The 19,686-nt window shown below is 48.3% G+C and overlaps 1 protein-coding gene across 1 annotated transcript in view; it reads left to right on the top strand.

Annotated features, from left to right (window-relative positions):
• The window catches only part of LOC106641320 (cell adhesion molecule Dscam2), a 94,453-nt gene that overhangs the window by 29,910 nt on the left and 44,857 nt on the right, over positions 1 to 19,686 (top strand). The window contains exon 2 of the mRNA XM_089596154.1: positions 464 to 580. Within this exon, the coding sequence (XP_089452280.1) occupies positions 502 to 580 (79 nt within the window). The 5' untranslated portion in view covers positions 464 to 501. The remainder of the gene's footprint in view (positions 1 to 463; positions 581 to 19,686) is intronic.

Raw genomic sequence — 19,686 nt, 5'->3', positions numbered from 1 at the left:
GGAGTGGAAAAAAAAAAAAATGAGCCGGGACGTGGAAAGATTAGCAAGGCATCGGTCAGCTCGCGCTTTCTCCATACCCGTGATACCATTATTGCTGACTCGGTTTGGGGGGAGGAGAAAAGGGCGACGTATGTGCTCCCGCGAGCGGAAGAACATCAGCCTCCGCAAAGTGACTTTCGTGCCCCTACCGCGCACCTTACGACGTGCCGAATTGTCAAAAGGAGAGCCCTGCACGGCCGAGACGACAGCAAAGTGCGTGGGCAGCCTGCCAGAAGAGACACTGGCAGAGCAAGCCTCGTGTGCACGAGATTGCGCTCGGCTGAGGAAGCCGAAGGAGGAAGTGTATGCTTGATGGGTGCACGAGGGAAGGATAGGATTCAGGGCTGGCGATCGGATAGGTTGACCGATCGAGGGGGATAAGCCCTTTGTGCACGTATGTAAATAAGCCCGTGTATTGTTTCAGGAGGAAGCTGCAGAGTCGACGTAACGATCCACGGAAGGATGGCCGCTCGCCAGCCGCTCCCGAGACTGGTGACTCTACTCCTCGTCCTCGGCACCGACATCCTCTTCCTCGTTCATGGTGAGTACACCCTCAATTCTGCTTAATCCACCCATTTTTTTTCATTCAATCGAATGATTCATCATCGGGTTCATACGTGTGTACTGAAGATTTCCTATACCGTTGCGCGCCACCGATTGATTCAACCCCGTACACATTCCTCTCTCTCTCTCTATTCTTGCCCGGATTGCTATAAGCACCCGAGGTGGCTCTTTTCCCGAGTGTTCTTCACTCCAGTCCGGGTCCATTGTGCCCCGCCGGCCGGCTTTCCTTTTATTTGTCCCACTTCCTCCTCCTTTCCGGCTCCTGTTTTTCGTCCGCCCGGGCGTTTTTACGACTCCAGCGCGTCTCCGCTGATTTATCGCGGAGGTCACTGTCCCCGATTGCCCGGATTGATCGTCACACGGGGCCTGCGGTCCACGACTTCGAGGTAAATTGATCGCCCGAGTCCTTTTTTTTTTTTTTTATCGAGACCTGATTTCGGAAAAGGGTTTTGCTGCGCATCGAAAACGACCCAGTTGCTTGCGTCCTGTCGCTACGAGTACTGTGCGTGCCGTAAACAAAACAGAGCTAGAGAGTCGGGTGAAATAAAAAAAATAACTGAGAGCGACTCTGCAGAGTCCGAAAAAGCGCCGACGTCTGCAGCAAATGGAAAATCAAGTGGAAAAAAAAGAGGGGTGGTGGGGTGAGTGTGGCTCCGAACAATCTTGTCAAGCCCGAAGGGGAAAGCAATGCCGGGGAAAAATCTCATTTCCCCGGTGCGGAGCGATTATCGGTGCAGCCACCGGTGCTCAAAGGGAATAAAGGGAGGAGGACCTCTTTTTTACTCCCCCTGCCGCCTCTTAGCGGGGAAATCGTCGCACATTTTCATTCCAGCCGAGATGTGTGTATATACACACGTACCCCCGGCAGCCGGTCTCTTTTCCATGTACGGGGCGAAATGGGAAAAAGCTGCACCAACGCGAATTTTTATCTCTGAAACGAACCTAAATGCAACCTCCTCGTGCACAGGTATTATTATTATTATTATGATTACGTGTGCTTTGCGTGGGTGCAGCGCGTGCAAAATGGATTTTCCGAGCCGGGGATGAGTTACGGCGCTCGGCTATCTCGGGTATGTTGTTGGTATGCTGTCCCTCTTTTTACCCTCACCCCCTTTATTTTCGTTCTTTTTCTCGCGACTCTTTGCCAAATTCATTCGGCAACTCTACACCCACGTGGTATAGTCCTTCTTCCTCGTGACTTTCGATCCAAAGATTTACCCCCCCTTCGTGTAAGATTCAGAGAAACCGTCTTGCGCCACCTGCGACCAAACGAACCGAGCGTATATATAAAACAGCTCGTAAAACTCGAAGGCCATGGAAACCCCGTTATATATGCACACGAGTGTATATGAGCGGCGAGCCAGCACAATCGAATCGTAAATTTAACTGCACGGTTCGCCCGACCGACTGTCTCGTAAGAGAGGGTGACTTGACTACATATGTATATGTATGTATATACAGAGCAATAGCTGAGAAGCGATAAAAGGCGAGTGACGACAAAAAGAGGCGAGCGGACCCTGGGAGTACACAGATAACGGGGGAGGAAGAATAACGGCTGCCACCACCTTCCCCCCATCTGATTCGAATACATCTATTGGAATGCTTCCGCCCAAACCCGGTGGTCCAGGAGGGTGGGAGAAGAAAAGACGTGGGGGGGGGCGCTCGGAGCCGTTTCTTAGCTCGGCACTTGTTGCTCTCTCCTCGCGTGCTATGTAGAGGGACGGGGCGGGGGGGGGGAGAGTACCAGCGCGGAAAAGATACGGGTAGGAATTGATTCGCTGGCCCCTATAGACGTACCCACCAGACTCCCGCGTAGGTGCTTCGATCTAGTGGTGGGCGGAGAGATTCCCTCGGCTGACTCCTTATTTATTTATCAACCTGTCCAGTTGGGTGGGAAAGGATGGGAAAAACGCGTACACACCCGTGTGGTTTAAGCGGCCGAGAGACTCTCCGAGACGACAGAGTAGGTGTATACATACATCTCAGCGAGCTGAGATTTGTCCCTTTCACCTACTTTTCTCTCTTTCTTTTGCCTGTATGTACTCCAACTACTCTACTGGAAGTAGCTTTGCACCCATCGCAAGTATACGGGCAAAGAGGGTGGTATACATATATACCTCCTTTCTTCGTTTGAGCCTCCCTTTCGCTTTGTGTTGTCGAGGGTCATAAAAGTTTAACTCGATTTTTACGTTTTAATGAGATTTTTTTTTTAACATCAACACGCAACTATGTGAACTTTGCTTTTTTGAAAAAGCGTATCAACGCATCGGAGGTAAAACTCTGAAAGCGCAATTGGATCTGGTCTCGCGCACCGTACTAATAGTCAAGTGTCAAGCCCTAAATTGAATCAACAACAACAACCCCTGTGTACTGCAGTCACGAGGAGTCAAAACCATCCGAAACTTCGTTTCGAGCCTCAAAAGCGCCCGATGAAACTCACCTTGCTCGGTTGAAAAAAAAAAAAAAAAAAAAAAAATTCGTCTCACTCAACTGCGTTACACGCTCTTTTACGATTGCCCCCCGCGTGTACGGAACTGGTGCGGCAAAAGTTGTCTGTGCGCCAACTAGAGCGAAGCCAAATCTTTTACATACGCGTGTGTACAAATAAAAAGCTCATCCCTACTCGTACTTCCCCCCCTCCCCTCTTTTATCGTTCCCTACATTGAATTTTCCTGACACATATTTGGCCAAGTTGCATTTTTAGGCCAGGTATTTCGGAACAGAGGAAAAAAAGAAATACCCAACAGCTAAAAGCTATACAACTGTTATCCGCATTCGTCTCTAAAAAAAAAAAAAAACCCTCAGTCGAGAGGAAAAATCAAGCTGAACCTGCCTTTTTTTTTTTTTTTTTTTTTTTTTTGTGAGCAGGTGGGTACAGGCATGCGCGCTAAAACCCCCAACAGAACGAGCGAGAGAACAGAGACGAATATCGCGCCGCGGTGGTGGTGGTAGCACTTTATTGATTTCGAGATTATCGCGCGCGCTCTCTGTTCTGCATACCTACATATACAGTCACACATCTTCGAGCGCCGTCGCGGCTGCCGCTGTTATGTGTGCATTGTGTTGCAGTCAGTCAGTCAGCCCAGCCTCCCTCCCAACCCCTATATATATATATATATATATATATACGTGAGCTCGGCGTCGAGGGTAACGATCGAGTAATTATGCGAACAAGTCGATCTGTGTGTGTGTGTGTGTGCCGCCTACCCTCCTCCTCATCCTCCTTGTCTCTGGCTCGCTCTTTCCATTTCCTATACCTCTCGGGTGTGTACGCGTGCACGAGTGTACATATACACGTGTGCAGTCTAGCTAAAGGACGCGAGCGGAAAACAGAGCCAGACGCAACGGCAACCTATACATATATATACGTACATCTCTACCTGCAGTCAGTACACCAAAGTCAAAACGTCACGCGGCAATTTTTCAATCGCGCCGCTTCCGGCCTATACCTACGTGCCAAGGGGGAGTATACAATATAGGTAGGGGCGTGAAATGTAATTTTTGCTCGCTCAGGCGAACGTTCCCGCGTTCTCACGCTCCGATGCTGCCTCTCGTGGTTTAATTAACGAATAGCCTGCAATTTGAATAACCGTTGCCGAACCGTGCAATAAAACGGGGGTTTGGTGCGTAATGAAATTTCCCGGCGTGCGAAAGAATCTGAATTAGCGGGTGACGTTGATTTCGCCCAATACAGCCCGAGTGCTTAAAAATGTACATTTTACAAACCCTCCCCCCACCCACCCTCTTTTTTTATATTTCTGTTGCGTCGATTTTCCCGCTCTAAAACCGACCGCGGCATTTTTCCCGATCATCGAGCGACTTTTTCCCTCGTTTTAAATTCATTCGCCGTATATAAGACGCTCCCCCCCCCCCGGGTACAGGTTTTTACCCTTTCTTTTTGTTATTTACATTTTTCAGCTAACGGAGAAAAGAGGGGGGGAGGTCTTGGAATTCATTAGGGGGCGAAGGTGCCGCTGGAAGGAGCCTGAATAATAATGGACGGAACGAACGAATTCATATAGCCGCGCGACGGTCCTCGAGAACGCAGCCGCAAGCTGCTCGTGACGAAGGTTGGGCGGGGGGGGGTGTAAGAAAACTTGCAGCCGAACGGTACAGATCCACCCCCCTCTGTAACCATAACCAAAGAAGGTGCATATATATATATGCGTCACGCGTCTCGGGTCTTAATCCACGACCATTAATCTTGCATAATTAACGCCGGTTCTGTTTGCCTCCCCTTCCTGTTGTTTCTCGCCTCGTTTACAATCCAAAGTAAAACCTGCCCCTTCGCCTCCACCCTATATTGGCGTGTGACCGGAGCAATTATAAAAAAATAAATCATCAAGGCCCTCGAGAGTTTCTTGCGTCAACTTTTTTAATCAGGCACTTTGGATGGACCTTGCGTTGGCTCTCTCTCTTTCAAAGTACTCGGGAGGGGGTCACGGGTATTCAACGCCGCTGTCTGATTACCCTGGCGGGATTTAACGGCGTAACTCGATTGCGTGTTAATCGCGGCTGGGCTCGATAATTAAAAATTTTCCATCGCCTGGAGTAATTTTACAATCCGGTGCCCGAGGATCGATTTGCAGTTTTTTTTTTTTTTTTTCCCTTCGCCGAGCGTCTGTCGAAGCAAAGAGTCGAGCTGAAAGGGTGGCTCCCGGCGATAGCTCGAGCGGCTCGAGTGAGGAATAGAGAAAGTGCTCCATGGGTGCTTAACCAAAGGCAAAGCTAGATGGCGAGCGATAAAACTGCACACGAGTAAGGCTCGCTTCAAGTAAAAAAGAAAAAAAAAAAAACCAAGGTAGTTGTATAATTTTATTGAAACCATAATGGGGGTCGATGCGTTGAATAAAAAAAAACACCGCCGTAAAAGTGCATCCGTACATATATGATGTACCCTCTCGGGCTCGTATAACGTATACACACGCGTGCACTCGAGAATTCCCGCAGCAGAGGAAAATTCGAAACGCGTGCTCGGTTGTACGGATAAAAGCTACCTATATACACGCATGGTGTGTATCTTTGTGCCGGCAGCGCGTTTTACATAGTTTTCCCGGGTGTGCGGGTTGTGCGCGTAAACCGATGCTCCCTGCTCCCTGGATACTCGGGAGGAAGGAGCGGACGCGCCGGCGTTTCTTATTCCTCAGGTGGTTTTTCAATGAGATAGGGTGGAAATGCGAAAGTTTTCCGCACACCCACACGCCACGTACCCCGTATCTCCTTCCGGGAGCTCTATTTTTCACCGCGCCCCTTATCGCTTTCGATTACATTTAACACTCGCCAACTCGCCGAGATTTATCGTCCCTTCCAACTCGGACTCCCTTTATTTATACACCTCTACCACGTACCTATACGCAAGAAGATTATTTTTTTCTTTTTTTTCCACCCCCTCGAGTGTAATGGTATTACGACTGATGCCCTTCCGTTTTCATTTTACGTGAGTGTGGGTGTATTGTGTGTATGTTTCATTCGGTAACTTTGAAAAATAGGGAGTGTAGACAGGTGCGAGCGCGTTTGCGGGTGGAATATTCTCCCTTGGCAGACCGTGTATTTTATTTAACCGAACGAATGGTTTGTTGCATGTTTTTTCTTTTTTTTTTCTCCAAAGAGAAGGGAGTTTGAGTTCGTCGGATCCCCTCGATAAACGCAGAGAGAATTTTCAAGTCCACGGCAAATTGAATAAAAGCCCGAAAGTTGGCCCGAGAGCGCGCCAAGAATAGAAAAACAAAGAAAAGTTGGTGTCGAGCAATCGGTGATTCGCAAAAGGCGCGCGGATGAAGAGCTGTACCGCCTTCTCGGTATAACACATCCATACAAACTCTGGCTCTCCCCATCGAGTCAATATATTTCGAGGATATGTATCATCGCACCCGATGGTGCAACTTTCATATCGGATGGGGGGTGGATGTATACGGTAGCGCACGTGCTCGCATCAAAGTCAACGGGAGCATCTTCGGTTGCCTTGTATCTTCAGGTGGGCAAATAAAAAAAACAACAACAACCCAACATTCACCGCAACGTGTGTACACTCCTCATATGTATAGGTACGTCGTGACACGTGATATGGCTTTTTACCCCCCGGCTTATTTCAAAAAGGTACATACCTGTACCCAAAGAGCGAAACAGGGGAGGGGAAAAAAAGGATATAAAGTGCTCGATACGTTCGGATCTCCGATGTTTATCGGCGGTGGTGCAATAAATGTTTGAAAGTGACGCGCGCTTGATATTATATGTACGCGCCGAGTAAAGAGAGTTGATGCAAATGCCGTTTCGATGAGATGCTCGTTGAGTCGAGTTTGCCGTGAAATGTTAATTATAACATACGCGGATGCGCTCACTCGATTTCTCTCTCCCCCCCCGTGCGTCGATATTTCCATCCGTCAGGGGGTTCCCGTTATGGATGCCTCGATGGATATTTGTACCATATACGTCTCGTTCCATTTGTTTTTCATCCAAGTGCCAGGGGTGCATTTGGTACTCGTGACCTTTTGACATTTTGCATGGAAGGTGATTAATACAAGAATGCGGGGGTTGTCTTGAAATTTTGTACTTTTACCAGTCGGTACTTAGAACCTCATTGAAGTAGACAATAAATGATGGGTAAAAATACTACGGTTTTACGTGTAAAGTATGACCAAAAACTTATTTAAAAACTTACGTGATATCTAGATAGATATTTATAGAAATTTACACAAGGAAAAATTGTGTTGTTTTAGTTTTTTTTATTTTTTATTCAACGTAACAAGCTTTATTATTCTTTTAGACTTGGTCACCGTTATTTCATTGATTTTATTTAATACTTTAATATTAAAGACTTAATCGAACATTTATTGCACTAATTTCGCTGAAATAAATTTTTTTTATCTCTCCTTATAACACAGTTCTCAATTAAATTTTCCAATCGGCTACAGACCGATGTATTTGTAGGAAAAAAAGCTTAACCACAACTTTGTAATTAAATATTCTTTTTTTTTTTTTGAAAACTACACAAATGATGATAAATAATAAATATTACTGTCCACAAATTGTAACGAATTCCCTTGAAAAAACTTTGCATTTCAGATGATAAACTTTGATCCTTCACTTTTCCCCGTCAACAGCTCCATACACTTGCGTGTTTCAAAGAAATCAAACTCCCCCTTCCTTACCACGACCGCGTCAGTGGTCCAGGCGTTTCCTCGTCTCCACCGGCGTGTTACGAGCAAAACCACGTAACCGCGCTCCCTTTTTCCTTCAGTCGAGCGCGCAAGTTCCCTGCCCTTAAAATCCCCACCCTATACACCAGTATTAACGCGTTAGGCGCTCCTTTCCGCCTAACGACAGCCGAGGAAAGAAAAAAAAATATCCATCAGTTTGCTCAGCCTCGGTTCTTTCCGCGCGCGAGAATAACTTGCGTACTGCTGCAAACACTCGGCCGCTAATTGCAATCCTTTCCCGCGCAGGCTAAAAAAGGCCTTTCCAGCAATTAACGCGTAAAAAAAAGCTTTCTTTTTTTCCCCCCCGTCGTCCGTACTGATTAAGATTGTGTGTCTTTTTTTTGTAAATAAATCCCTTTGAATACTATGTGTTTGCTCCTGAAGCGTACACGCGTGGGGTAAGTTTGCTCGCTCTCTGATTTTTTGCAATCATTATACGCGCGAGGGACTTGATGGCGCAATTCTGCCACTCGAGCGTAGCTGCAGGGCGCGTGTCAATGCATGAGTTGAGCAGCGGTGTGTTATTTACCCCCGGCCTCCCTTCGCCCTTTCGACACTTTTTGCCCGATTTCTCGCCCAGGAAATTACGAGAAAATGCAATCCGCTCTGTTGGGAGTAAATTAAAATTTTTTTTTTTTTTTTTTTTTAACAAAGTATATACTTAAGTGGTTCATGAATTTTCAACACCTACTTTTTTTTATTTCATGCATTTCTGTCTGCAAACTTTTAATGATTCGAGTACAAACAATTTATGCTGTTGCAGAAAAAAAAAAAAAAAAAATTTGTTTTTTAACACGCAGTGAAAAACGTTTCCTCCCATCAACAGAGCAGAGAGTACACGTGTAGAGGTGCGATGAATAATTTCATTAGCATATAATACCGTGGAGCCGATTTAACAGAATTCCGGCGGCCACTTCCGCAATCCCGAGGCATCGAACTAATCTCGGAAGGACCACCCCCACCGGTCCCTCTCGGCCAGAAGGAAACCAATTTCCGCAGCAGCTTATCAATTCTAGCAGTGGAGGAAAAAAAAGGCAAAAGAAAGAGGTGGAGGAGGAGGAAAAAAAAGAAAGCTGCCTACGGCGAGCTTAAAAAGTTCCCTACACCTCGATTCTTCCCCCCCCCCTCCCCCGCTATATCGATCAGTTATCTCGTTAGCCGGGGCGTGGAGGTATTGTGCCGGGGCACGTGCGTCGGCGAAAGCGAAGGAGTGGAGAAACTGAGAGAGAGGGAAAAAAGCGAGGAAGCTGCACTGTTGTTTGGAGAGACATCTAGAGATGTCTGGGGAGGAGAGGAAGGGTCTCGAGGTCGAGGGCGATGAAACGTGTTGGAAACAAGGGGTTGACGGCCCAAGAGAGCCCCGTAGGTTGGGGAGAGAGCGAAAAAGAGGGTGATTAGCCTGTGCAACTGGGCGCGGAAGAACGGGAAATGGCGGGGTCGGGGAAAGGGGGGGGGCGAAACGACTCGATAATTAACTGCAACCCCCTTGCTGCCTCCCTCACCCTTGCCCTGTAACTTTCCAACCTTGGTATCGTTATTCCCGTTGTGATGCATGTTACCCCGATATTCCGATCGCGATGTTCATGGCTCCAATTCTTTTTCTGGTTTGCGTTTTTGCGGCTCCAGCTATTTTTTTTGGCGAAAGTAATCAATGCCGTGTATAAATATTGGTTTTTCATGCCCATTGTTTTGTTTTGCTACAAATCGCTTGATAACGAAAGCGAGACTAGACAGTCGATACACACCTGGGGGGGGGTAGAGGAGAGGTTGGGAGGGGGAAAAAAAAAGAAAGAAAGAAGTAAGTTTTTTTTCCAACTAGCGCGCTTGATTGTAATCGTTTGTTGCTTAACTACCGATTTATATACAATTACCGAGCGAAAGAGGAAAGTTTGAGCAAACGCCGAGCAAAAATCCAAAGCAAAATATTAACGAGAAAAGTTTCCGTCCCGTGATTGTCTTCTACTCGGTCCTCCTCGCTCTCTCCATACTGTGTCCTACGGAGCAGTGGGCGCACTATGCTCGGGATTAAAAGTCAATGGTCGACTCGATCGTTACTCACAGCTGATGGTGCATCGGATACTCACATTTTCAATTCACCAGCTGTACCGAAGAAGATAATAAGAGTTGATAGTCTGATGAAAAATTTTTAATTATTTTACAACAATAACACAATTGCGATTTAAGGACCTGTTGGAGACGCCGAAAAATAGAGTACCCACGTAACGCAGTATGGGTCCACAATAATTTTAATACGTAGCTACTGCACCTCGCACTGAAAGAATCAAAAGGTACGCGCTGACGTACCCGCAAACGAAAATCAAAAGTTTTTCCTTTTTGGGCAGCAAAGAAAAAAAAAGAAAAAAAAGGGTACAAACGCCCGTACATTCTGCAACGAAATCGCGAAAGGGTGAGAACGAAGAAAAAAAAGCGCTGCTCCGCCTTTTTAGCGTCTCGCGTCGCCGCAGCGAAAAAGCTCGAGCCGGCGCATTCGACACGCTCGGTTTGCCGAATTTAACGTCGTTTCAGTGAATTTAATTCGCCCCTCCCCCCCCCTGCATCCTGTTGTATACAACGCGTGCACGTGCAAGTGCGCGAACGTGACCCTCTGCCTCTTCTGCACATATAACTGTGCACGAGACGGTGTACACGCGCGGGGCTACGGTTTAATTGGGCGCGAAAATCATTTCTGATGCAGCCGGGGCTTTTGCGCGCAATGTGTGCTCGAGTAATCATCGTAAAAGCGCGCCTTCAAAAGCCAACCCACCCCGAGAATCGATGCGCACCTCCCCTTCTTTTCCTCCACTTGACTCTCTTTCCGTGCGTCGGATTATTGTACCTCCTCGAGTGGCTGCTCGTGGTGGTGGTGGTGGATACGTGAGCTCTCCGCTGTCTCTGGCTTTCGAAATTTCCATCCGTCCTTTTTTTTTTTCCTCCCCCGTTAGGCGCATCGACGAGCAAAAAGAGGATGATCGAGCTGCACCCGGCTTTCTGTGTATTTATATATATATAGACGACTCTTCACCTCCTGGTCTTTCAACGTAAGAGTTGGATGAACCTGTCTCTCTTTTTTTTCTTCCCTTCTTTATCATACACAATCAGTTCACGGGAGCCGCGTCTGTTACTGTTAATGGGGTACACTTGGAAGGGCATGTATAAACACACGTGCGGTGATTAAATTTTTCTTATTTAACTTATCGTTGTTTCAACCAACACTGTACACTCGATCCTTTTTTATTGATGTATTTTTTTAATTTTCCACTTGATCAATCATCCCGTACTCGAGGTGTATACACGTACCCACCGCCAGCCACAGTTCACTCCAACCCTCGAATAGCGGATCTCTCTTAAGAGGCAACTTTTCTTTTCGTTTTTTTTTTTTCATTCAGAACCACGGGGCAAGACATATACCTACACACAGCCACATACACGCAGAGGGAACGCTCGTACGTTTCAATATCTCGGATCTCTCCCACGGGGGTTTTTGCATTTTATTCACGGCTCCCGAGGGATTAACCTACACGCCATCACAAGTATAGGCACACACCACTACCGTTGCACACACACACACACACTCGACGCCCACGCAACATCTGTACCATGCGTCTTACGCGCGATGACGTAACAATAGGGACTCGCGCGGCTGGCATTGTACCATATCGCGTTCGCGACCCGATACTAATTCCGTTAGCCCTGATTGCACAGGGGTGGAGGGGGAGGGATGAAACGGGAAAGCCTCTCCGGTAAGTCGCGCGAAATCTGGCTGGGGCCCGCTTTAAATTTAGTTTCGCAACGTCTCTCGATAGACCCGTCTTCCCGTGCAAGAGGCGTGCGCGTATACAGTGTCTCTTTCCACCTCACCCCCCACCGTGCACTTGGTTGCAATAAGACTTGCGCGACGGAGAAGGACGGGAAGTTCCGGGGGGTTGTACGAGAGATCGCGTTTTCCACTTGAGCGTCCCGAAGAGCACGAGTTCGCCCTCTGATCCGACAAGAAGCTCGTCGTCTCTCTCTCTCTCTCTCTCTCTCTCGGGGCAAGACGGCTCCGTGTGCGTGTGAATTTGTACGAAGGTGCGCGGGGGAGTCGGGGATAGCCGAGCCAGCGCAACAACAATGAAATTCAATGACTCGGAAAGGGCTCTCCCCCTACCCTCTCTCTTCCTCGTCGTCTATTTTTCTTCTTTTGGTTCTTGTTTTGCGGGTCCCCTCGTTCTTTATTCCCTTTTAACTGCTGGCTCGCCTCCAGAGGGGGTTTCGGCATTTGTGCCGAGCTCGGGTGGAAAAAAAAAGTGTGCAACCCGCGCCCACACGGCGATGTACAAATATCAGCAATCTTTCGCAACGAAGCTCCGTGAGCCAGTACTTTTGTATTATGATGAAAACGCAAGGGACGAGGGCAATATATTTTCTAATAAACAAGATCAGCCGAGGGTGTACTAATGAGCCGGTTTATTAGGTAGCCCGACCCTGTTACTGCGCCACTGGCGCTCTACTTGGGCCCTCGAGAGGGAGGGGGTTTGGATCTAAATAAATTGCCAGAAAATTACAGAGCCCCGAGATGGAAAGTCGTTGCTCGGTTGCCTCCCTCTACATCTCTCTCTCTCTCTTTCACTCTCGCAAATTGATCGTGAATCAAATTAGCCGGGCGCTGCGCAGCTGCTATTAATTAACCGCAGCTCCCTGCGAGATTGTGTGCGTCCGACGTTAAAACTCGTACCTATTTGATGGGTCGCAAATCGTCATTTCGAGATTATTGTCCACGATGTATCAGCAGGTGAGCTGAATTTACTCAACCATCGGAACGTATACAAGTTCAATGAATCTCACGCGGAGAGTGTGGGTACGATGCTATTAGCAGCAACCAGTCCCGAGACCATTTCTATCCTCCGAGATGCTTCCACGCGTGCTGCTCCTCTCTCAGCCACGCAATATTCCAAATTGTGAGATCCAAAGCTCGCTAGGCACGCACTGGCGCTCGAGAACTTGGAAGTAAGTTGTATGTATGTATATGTTGTAGAGAGAGAGAGAGGAATGGTTATATCCCCCTGGAAAACCAAGCACCCATAGCCACATCAGCCGTGCATGACATCTTCATCGCCGTTCGCATGAGAAATTACTCGCTCGCTCGCTTCGGAGGCAATCTCCACCCCGTGGAGGAGAAAGAAAGGGGGGGGCGAAGCACAGCGGAGCTGATAATACGTTATTAATATGCCTGACAGTTCACGGAAGCGGAAACCCGCGGTCTCTGCCACCGCTTGTCCGCGTTGCTCCACTGTTCTACACGCGGACAAAGCTGGACTGCTGCGTGTACACTGTCACGGACACGCCTAAAAGAGACACGAGAAACAAAGAGAAGGAGGTACGAAGTTGCGGGTGGTGGTCACGAGTTTTTGGTAGGCGACAGTTTTTGCGAGTGGAGACCCTGAAATGAATTAAATGAAAACGTATTCCAGTGGAAATTCGCTGGATGTAAAGAGCCGATGCGAGCCTTTCGCGCGAGGCTCATTATCCTGAGAGCCCGCACAGACTCATCGACATTACGGCCCATCTGAAAAGAACCGAAGGCAACGTATGGGCTTTTCCCATTGATTTTCCCGAGCAGCTGCACAAAGCCGGGCGTAGCAAGTAGTACGACCACGTTATGGTCAGACACGAGCCGATGATGAATGTTTGATGCCACGGGAGAGCCAAAAAGTGATCCAGTGTTTACGTGTACGTACATGGGGTGAAGTTCAAAGGTCAGGTGCGAAAAAAAAAATTCTTCCCATCCATAGGATCATCCCCCCAGACGCGGGGAATAGTGCATCAGGTAGGACGCCAGTGCGATGGAAAAAAAAGAAAAACAAGGCGGATGAATCGTGGCTCTCGTTTACGTGGATGAAAAACTTCCGATGCGCACATAAATATAAATTCTGCCAATAGCAGTCGGCTCTTCGTATGAAATACCCTTTGATCGGCCGCATCGATTCCAATCAGCCGCGCGGTATGAAAAGGGGCGTGTAAAAAGGACGCGGCGTCGTATGGTTATTAGGCTCCATTTCTTTTTGCGGTCGTCTCGACGGGACGGAGGAGTGGATGCATGTATACCGGTAATCCATACATCTTTGCTGATTTAACGGGAGTCGCCCTTTTAACTATACCCTTTTAGAGATGAAACACCCCGAGGGCTAGCGATGCACATCAGACGGTACATTATTTTAATTAAACCCGACGCTGCGCGAACTTGTGTTCGATACGCGCGTACCTCTCGCTGTTTATTCAACAAAAGGCGATCGGGATGAGATTCGTCGGTGACGGTAATTACTAATCAAACTCGAGCTCGAACATTCGTGGGTAAAATTATCGATCTTAGTGCTCGTTGTTCGTTTATTTTAATAGCTGGGGAAGCGACGGGGTGTGCATGTACATTCCAACAAATCTGTGGAAAGAGAAAAAAAAAAAAAAGACGACCTTTCCAGTGGCACGGTGAATTACTCTGGCATTAAAAAAACTATTAAGGGCAGAAAGAAGGAGATAGAGAGAGCGCCGGTCGAGTGCATAAAATAGCCTTGGAACTTACGGGCGAGCGAGCTTTTAGCTTGCCCCGAAGCAAGCGAGCGATAGAGGTAAAAAGTTTTGGAGCGCATTTATCACTTTCTCCACTACTTAAGCCGCTCGCAAAATATATACATACATTGTACACGTATAGGGGGAAAAAGTGTGTCCTTTGATTATGCGGGAGGATGTGACCTACTTTCTCTCACCCCGGATTATTTATTAATCCTCCTTTTTAATTTTCCGCGTCGCGCTGCACCTCCTGCTCTCGAGTGAACGGGGGACACAGACGCGCGTCCGATGATAATTACTATCGGGAGAGTGCCCATATACCCACTCCCGGCCAATCGATAATTTGAGAGTAGGAGGGAGGGGTGGGAAAGCGTAATCGCGCGCCCCGAGAGCCATTTGCATTTTCCATTTAATTTCGATGCTCTGCAATAAGTAATTTCCAGAATGTACTCTCCTCCCCTCGGCGAGCTTGTTTTCAATTTACAATGCCCGGGGATCGACCGCGTGCACACGCGCGCGAATCTCTCTCTCATTAAAACCACTCCCCCTTTGTCCAGGCTCCATACTCGTGTACGCCACGTTTTCTAGCTCGCGGAATAATGGGACACTATACAGAGAGGGCACGGGTGTTGATGAGTTGTATTAGGTGGCAAAGGAATAACTGCATCGTTTGTGTGTATACGTGTTGAATGAGCAATTGTTACACGTGCTTCTCGTGGGAAAAACAATATCCTCGCCCCATCCGTCATCTACTCGCTCCGCCTGACACCACTATTTTATATACCACCCGCCAGATCCGCGGGACGCTCCAGCCGAGGGAGAAGATGAAGAGCGATCGCGGGACGGGGTGTGTAACGAGAACGAAATGGCGCGTGTCTGATATTTTCGTCTCATTTCGCGTATCTTGTTTGCTCCGGGGGTAGGGGTGTTTCGCATCCAGAGTGATTCCAGTGCTCCTTCGTATTCGCTGCAAAGGGGCATACAGACCGGGAGAAAAGCCGGAGGAGAAAAAGGCTGTCGCGCGTAAGATCCTCCCCGAGGATTTTTTCTTTTTTTTTTTAAACGTATACATATATTTCTGATCGTGCGCTCGCTTTGTTTTCCTGCTCGGCGCAAAGAAACGCGGTGATTAAGGTTTTTCCCTTTGAAGTGATTTTCCGTGGGAAGAGCCACTGGGGAGGATTTTAATTATTTATCCCTTGCGTCGTTGGTGTACGCGCACACGAAGGTACATGGCAGATCCAAGAGACAAAAGGAGCCAGTGGAGGCAGCCTGGGAGAGATAAAATTTGCTACCTGTGTTGCCTGTATTGTCGGGTGCCTTTAAAGTGCAGGTGCCGATGAAAAAAAAAAGTTAAAGAACCTCCATTCATCAGACCGGGGATTAGAAGCGGGTTAATGTCGGCTATAGCGAGGGTGTCCAAAGTTTTAAGGGAGCAGAACTTTTCAGCTGCGGCCTACCCGGTGCTAGTGGTTCTTAACGATAAAAATATGAAAATTTCGTTGTTTTTTTTTTTCGTTGGTGGGTGTGTATGTATACTTTTTTTTGTCCAAGTAATCGCACACTCAAGCGTTTCTCTTCTAAACGACAACAATAACAAGAGCTTCTCCCCATTCGCGCTCGTATTTGCATAGTACCTATCTCTCGATCGTGGGCCCTCCGGCATCAGCCCGCATAACCGATTCGGCACAGCGCAATTCCATTAACCCCCTCCCCCAGCCCCAAAGTTCTGGTAATCGCCACAACTGCACCCACTTCTCGTTAATCAAAACACTCGGTGCTGCCGCCATTACTCTATAATTGAACTCTAAATTTGCCAGCGCTGCACTATTTCCCCTCCCCGAACACACGCTCAAGTACACGGGGGTACCTCATGTATTATATACAGCGGACAAACTCTCGATTAATCGCTCAATTTTCGAAAATCCGCGCAATTCCTCGCTCCCGGTGTACATCGCTCGTCGCTCTAAATTATTAAAAAAACCACGCGCGTTGGCCCCGATCCATCCATCCCGACCAGTCCGGAGCTCGTATATCCACACTGTAGGGAAGTAAGGGGGGGGGGGTCGACAAGCAACGTTGCACATCCACGATCCGACAGCGTCACTTCTCATTAGGCCAGCCATTACGTACGATGATAATAATTCTCCGCGAAATACCCTCCCGCCTCGCTCGTCCGCTGTACACCCCGCCCCGACCTGCTTGCGTCACGGACGATGTTAAAGTTAAACAGATGTGTCCGCTCCAACTTTCAGCCTCCGTTGCTCTTTTTTTGCCCCTCTACCCCCACCCCTTCGGATCCTTCGGACAACTTCTTCTTTGCGGGACTTATTGAATTTCCAAGCCCTGGGAGGGCGGAACTGCCGAAGAAAATCCCGAGCGAGGAATAACTCCCTCGGATGTGAAATCCATTAGGGGCCACCCGGTGCATACACTCGTAAACACCTCAAGTTTTTTTTTTTTTTTTATTCCCGCCTCTCCCTATTGTTGGCTACCACGCCTGTTTATGCGTGTACGTGTTGTTTGGTCTAATGATGATTTTTTTTTTTTTTTTTTCCCTCCGCATTTTCAACTTGTTGGTCCCGTGCGTAGCCCAACTCTCGAGGGAGTATCACTCGAAACCGGGCCGAGGGTGTACGGGGGTATTAGCGCGCCTGAGTTATGGCCCAGGAGGGTAAAAGTGGATGGGGGGGGGGTTATAATTCCGTTTAGTTGCTCGTTCCGGGCGAATTTTATTTACGAGTTATGAAAGCCGGCTCCCGTAAATGCCGAGGGTTTTGGTACAGCCCTATATAAAGAGCCGGTGCGCCGCGCCGAGGGTGGAAATGGGCTGCCGGGGGGTAGTTAAATTTTAAGGATAGGGGCGTTGTATAATTATGGGCTTCTCTGCTGGATATATATGCCTCAGACTCGTATGGGTCATCGGTACCCGAAAAGCCTTTTTTTTTTTTACACCACAACTGCAATCAACTAAAAAAAAAGCGTGTATGGGTAAACTGTACATTTTAACTCGTATCGGATCCGTTTGTATAAGGGTGTGCAACTCGACCTACTCAGTCGTCACTGCGCTCACGTCGAAATCCTCCTCGAATCAAGCTCTTTTAGCTTTGAGAAATTTTTATTTGCTCGAAACATATGAAATTCAGTGCTCCGATTCCGATTCAACATCCCCTTTTTCCACGGAGAAGCACTTTTCGTTCGCTCCGAGAACTTCCTCTCCATGTACCATACGTACATGTTACCTATGCACACACAAGCCAAAAAGCCCTTTAGGGAGAAAATCCAACAGTAGTAAAATCAGCGTCTGGTCAGCCATCGCCGGCTCGACGTAAGTATCGGACGTATGCGGAGAGAGGAAGAAAGATAGAGAGAGACGGACAAATCCGTGTTAGTTTGGTTGTGCACACTCGGGTTGTTTTTCGGAATAAAAGTCCAACTGTCCGTGATGGTCGTCCGGACCACTGCGCTTTCGCCTCGGCCCGAAGAACGAAGGGGAGCCACACAGCTAGGACAACACACCCCAACCCACACACACCCACGCGGAGGGAGTCGCGCGTTCGATCGAGCGCGTAATTAAATCGAGCCGCAAATGCTCGAGCATAATGGCCAAGCTCTCCCCCAGGCAGCCGGTTCTGGAACACGAATTCGGACAATCGTACGGACCTCGAATCCACTATACGCGCGCGTGTGTGTACATAGCCGGGGAAGATGCGAGAGGGGCACGGACGAGGTATAGGAGAACGAGGTCGATCGAAGCTACGCGTGCGTTACCACCACCACTCCGGGGATCGAGGGAGCCAACAGATACACACACATATATATATATAGGGGGTGGAAGCAGTGCCGTGTTATCTCGCGCCTATTTGCACGATAGTCCCTGTTTCCGATTAATCAGGTTGCCCGGAATTAACGCTACAGTGGCCAGTCCTCCCACCCCCCCGTGTACATACATACACTGATACGCACATGCACGCATACCTCGACCCTCATCTCCCCGGCTTTATTGACGATTCGGGGAAATCGGGTCACGCTCTCCTCCTCCTCCTCCGTATGACCATTGCCGATGTTGCTCTACGTACGTATATGCACATACGGTACCTGGTGATGCCCGGAAGCCTCTGTGTATACCAACGTTTGGAACGCGTGCGATTGGGCTCCCTCCGCGTGCAGACAGGCTCCGAATAATCGGTGGAAAAATCACGGCGCTCTCCACCTTTCCATTGTGCCAAAGCACACACACACACACGGAGCCTCTATCTGCTCTCTCTCTATGGCTCATCTCGAGCGGTGATTGTCGAGCGCGCGCTAATGACGTTTGCCCGCTGTAATTGAAAAGGTGTGTCCACCCCGATCCCCCCCTCGAGCCATCTATTCCGAGGTGGGTGTGGGAGTGTATTTATACACGCGCCAAATGGGGGGAGAAAAACCAATCGTCTTTTATTCGCTTTTACTTATATATACGTCCCTAAATTGTATACATATACGCGTGCGCGTACAATGCAAGCGTGTAGAAGATCTCGAAGGGTGAGCAAACGAGAAACGCACGGTGTGTACGGGAAGGACGAGTGTTTGCTAAAAGTCTGGGCTATACGTACCGATGGGATCCGAACTTTTGTAGGCGCAGCGGTGGCGGAAAAGTTCACGAGATGTTTGGCGAAGCTCTTCTCGCGCGTAGTTTGTAGAGGGGGACCGCGACGCGTAATATTCCATATAGTCCCAAGAGTTGCCGGGACGTGTGGTTGAAAGGAGGGGGGGACGTTTATCACACTCGAAAAGTAATTATGATGTACTTTTCCCCCCGAGCGAGCGAAGGGCGCGGTCGTTAAGAAAACGCCGGTGCGAGAGGGCGATCGGCCAAACTATTTGGATACACGTAAAAAAACAAAAAAATAAAAGTCATCGGTAAGAAGAAAACTACGTGTAAGCTCGACTTTGGAGCAATTAAAAAAAAAAAAAAAAAAAAACTAGCCACAGCGCCAAGTCGCTCGACTCCGTAAGCGCCCGACAATCAAGGAGCAATTAGCGAGAGTCGCGACAGAAATAAGAGGGGATCGTGCCGCGTTTACGGAAACGACGCTATTGCATTATTGTTGTTGGGTACACCCGTACCAGTCGAGAGGGTGAAAAATACATCATACGCGCCACGCAAAGTTGCTCTTTCTCACTATAGTCACTATTGTCACTATAGTCACACATAGGGTAAATATTCCACTGTAATTGGACGAGCGGCGGGGGGGGGATGAGTTATTTTCCCCGAAATTGCGCGATCGATGGATGGGACGCGGGAGACGTTGATTGAATATTTGGCCGAATTAATTGAGAGCTGAAATGGTAATTGCGTCGG

The sequence above is a fragment of the Copidosoma floridanum genome, unplaced genomic scaffold (assembly GCF_036245765.1).
Source record: "Copidosoma floridanum isolate Cflo_tuat_1 unplaced genomic scaffold, Cflo_Japanese_pri ptg000030l, whole genome shotgun sequence".
Classification (NCBI taxonomy): Eukaryota; Metazoa; Arthropoda; class Insecta; order Hymenoptera; family Encyrtidae; genus Copidosoma; species Copidosoma floridanum.
The sequence above is the reverse complement of the archived record's forward strand: the minus strand, read 5'-3'. Positions and strand labels throughout refer to the sequence as shown.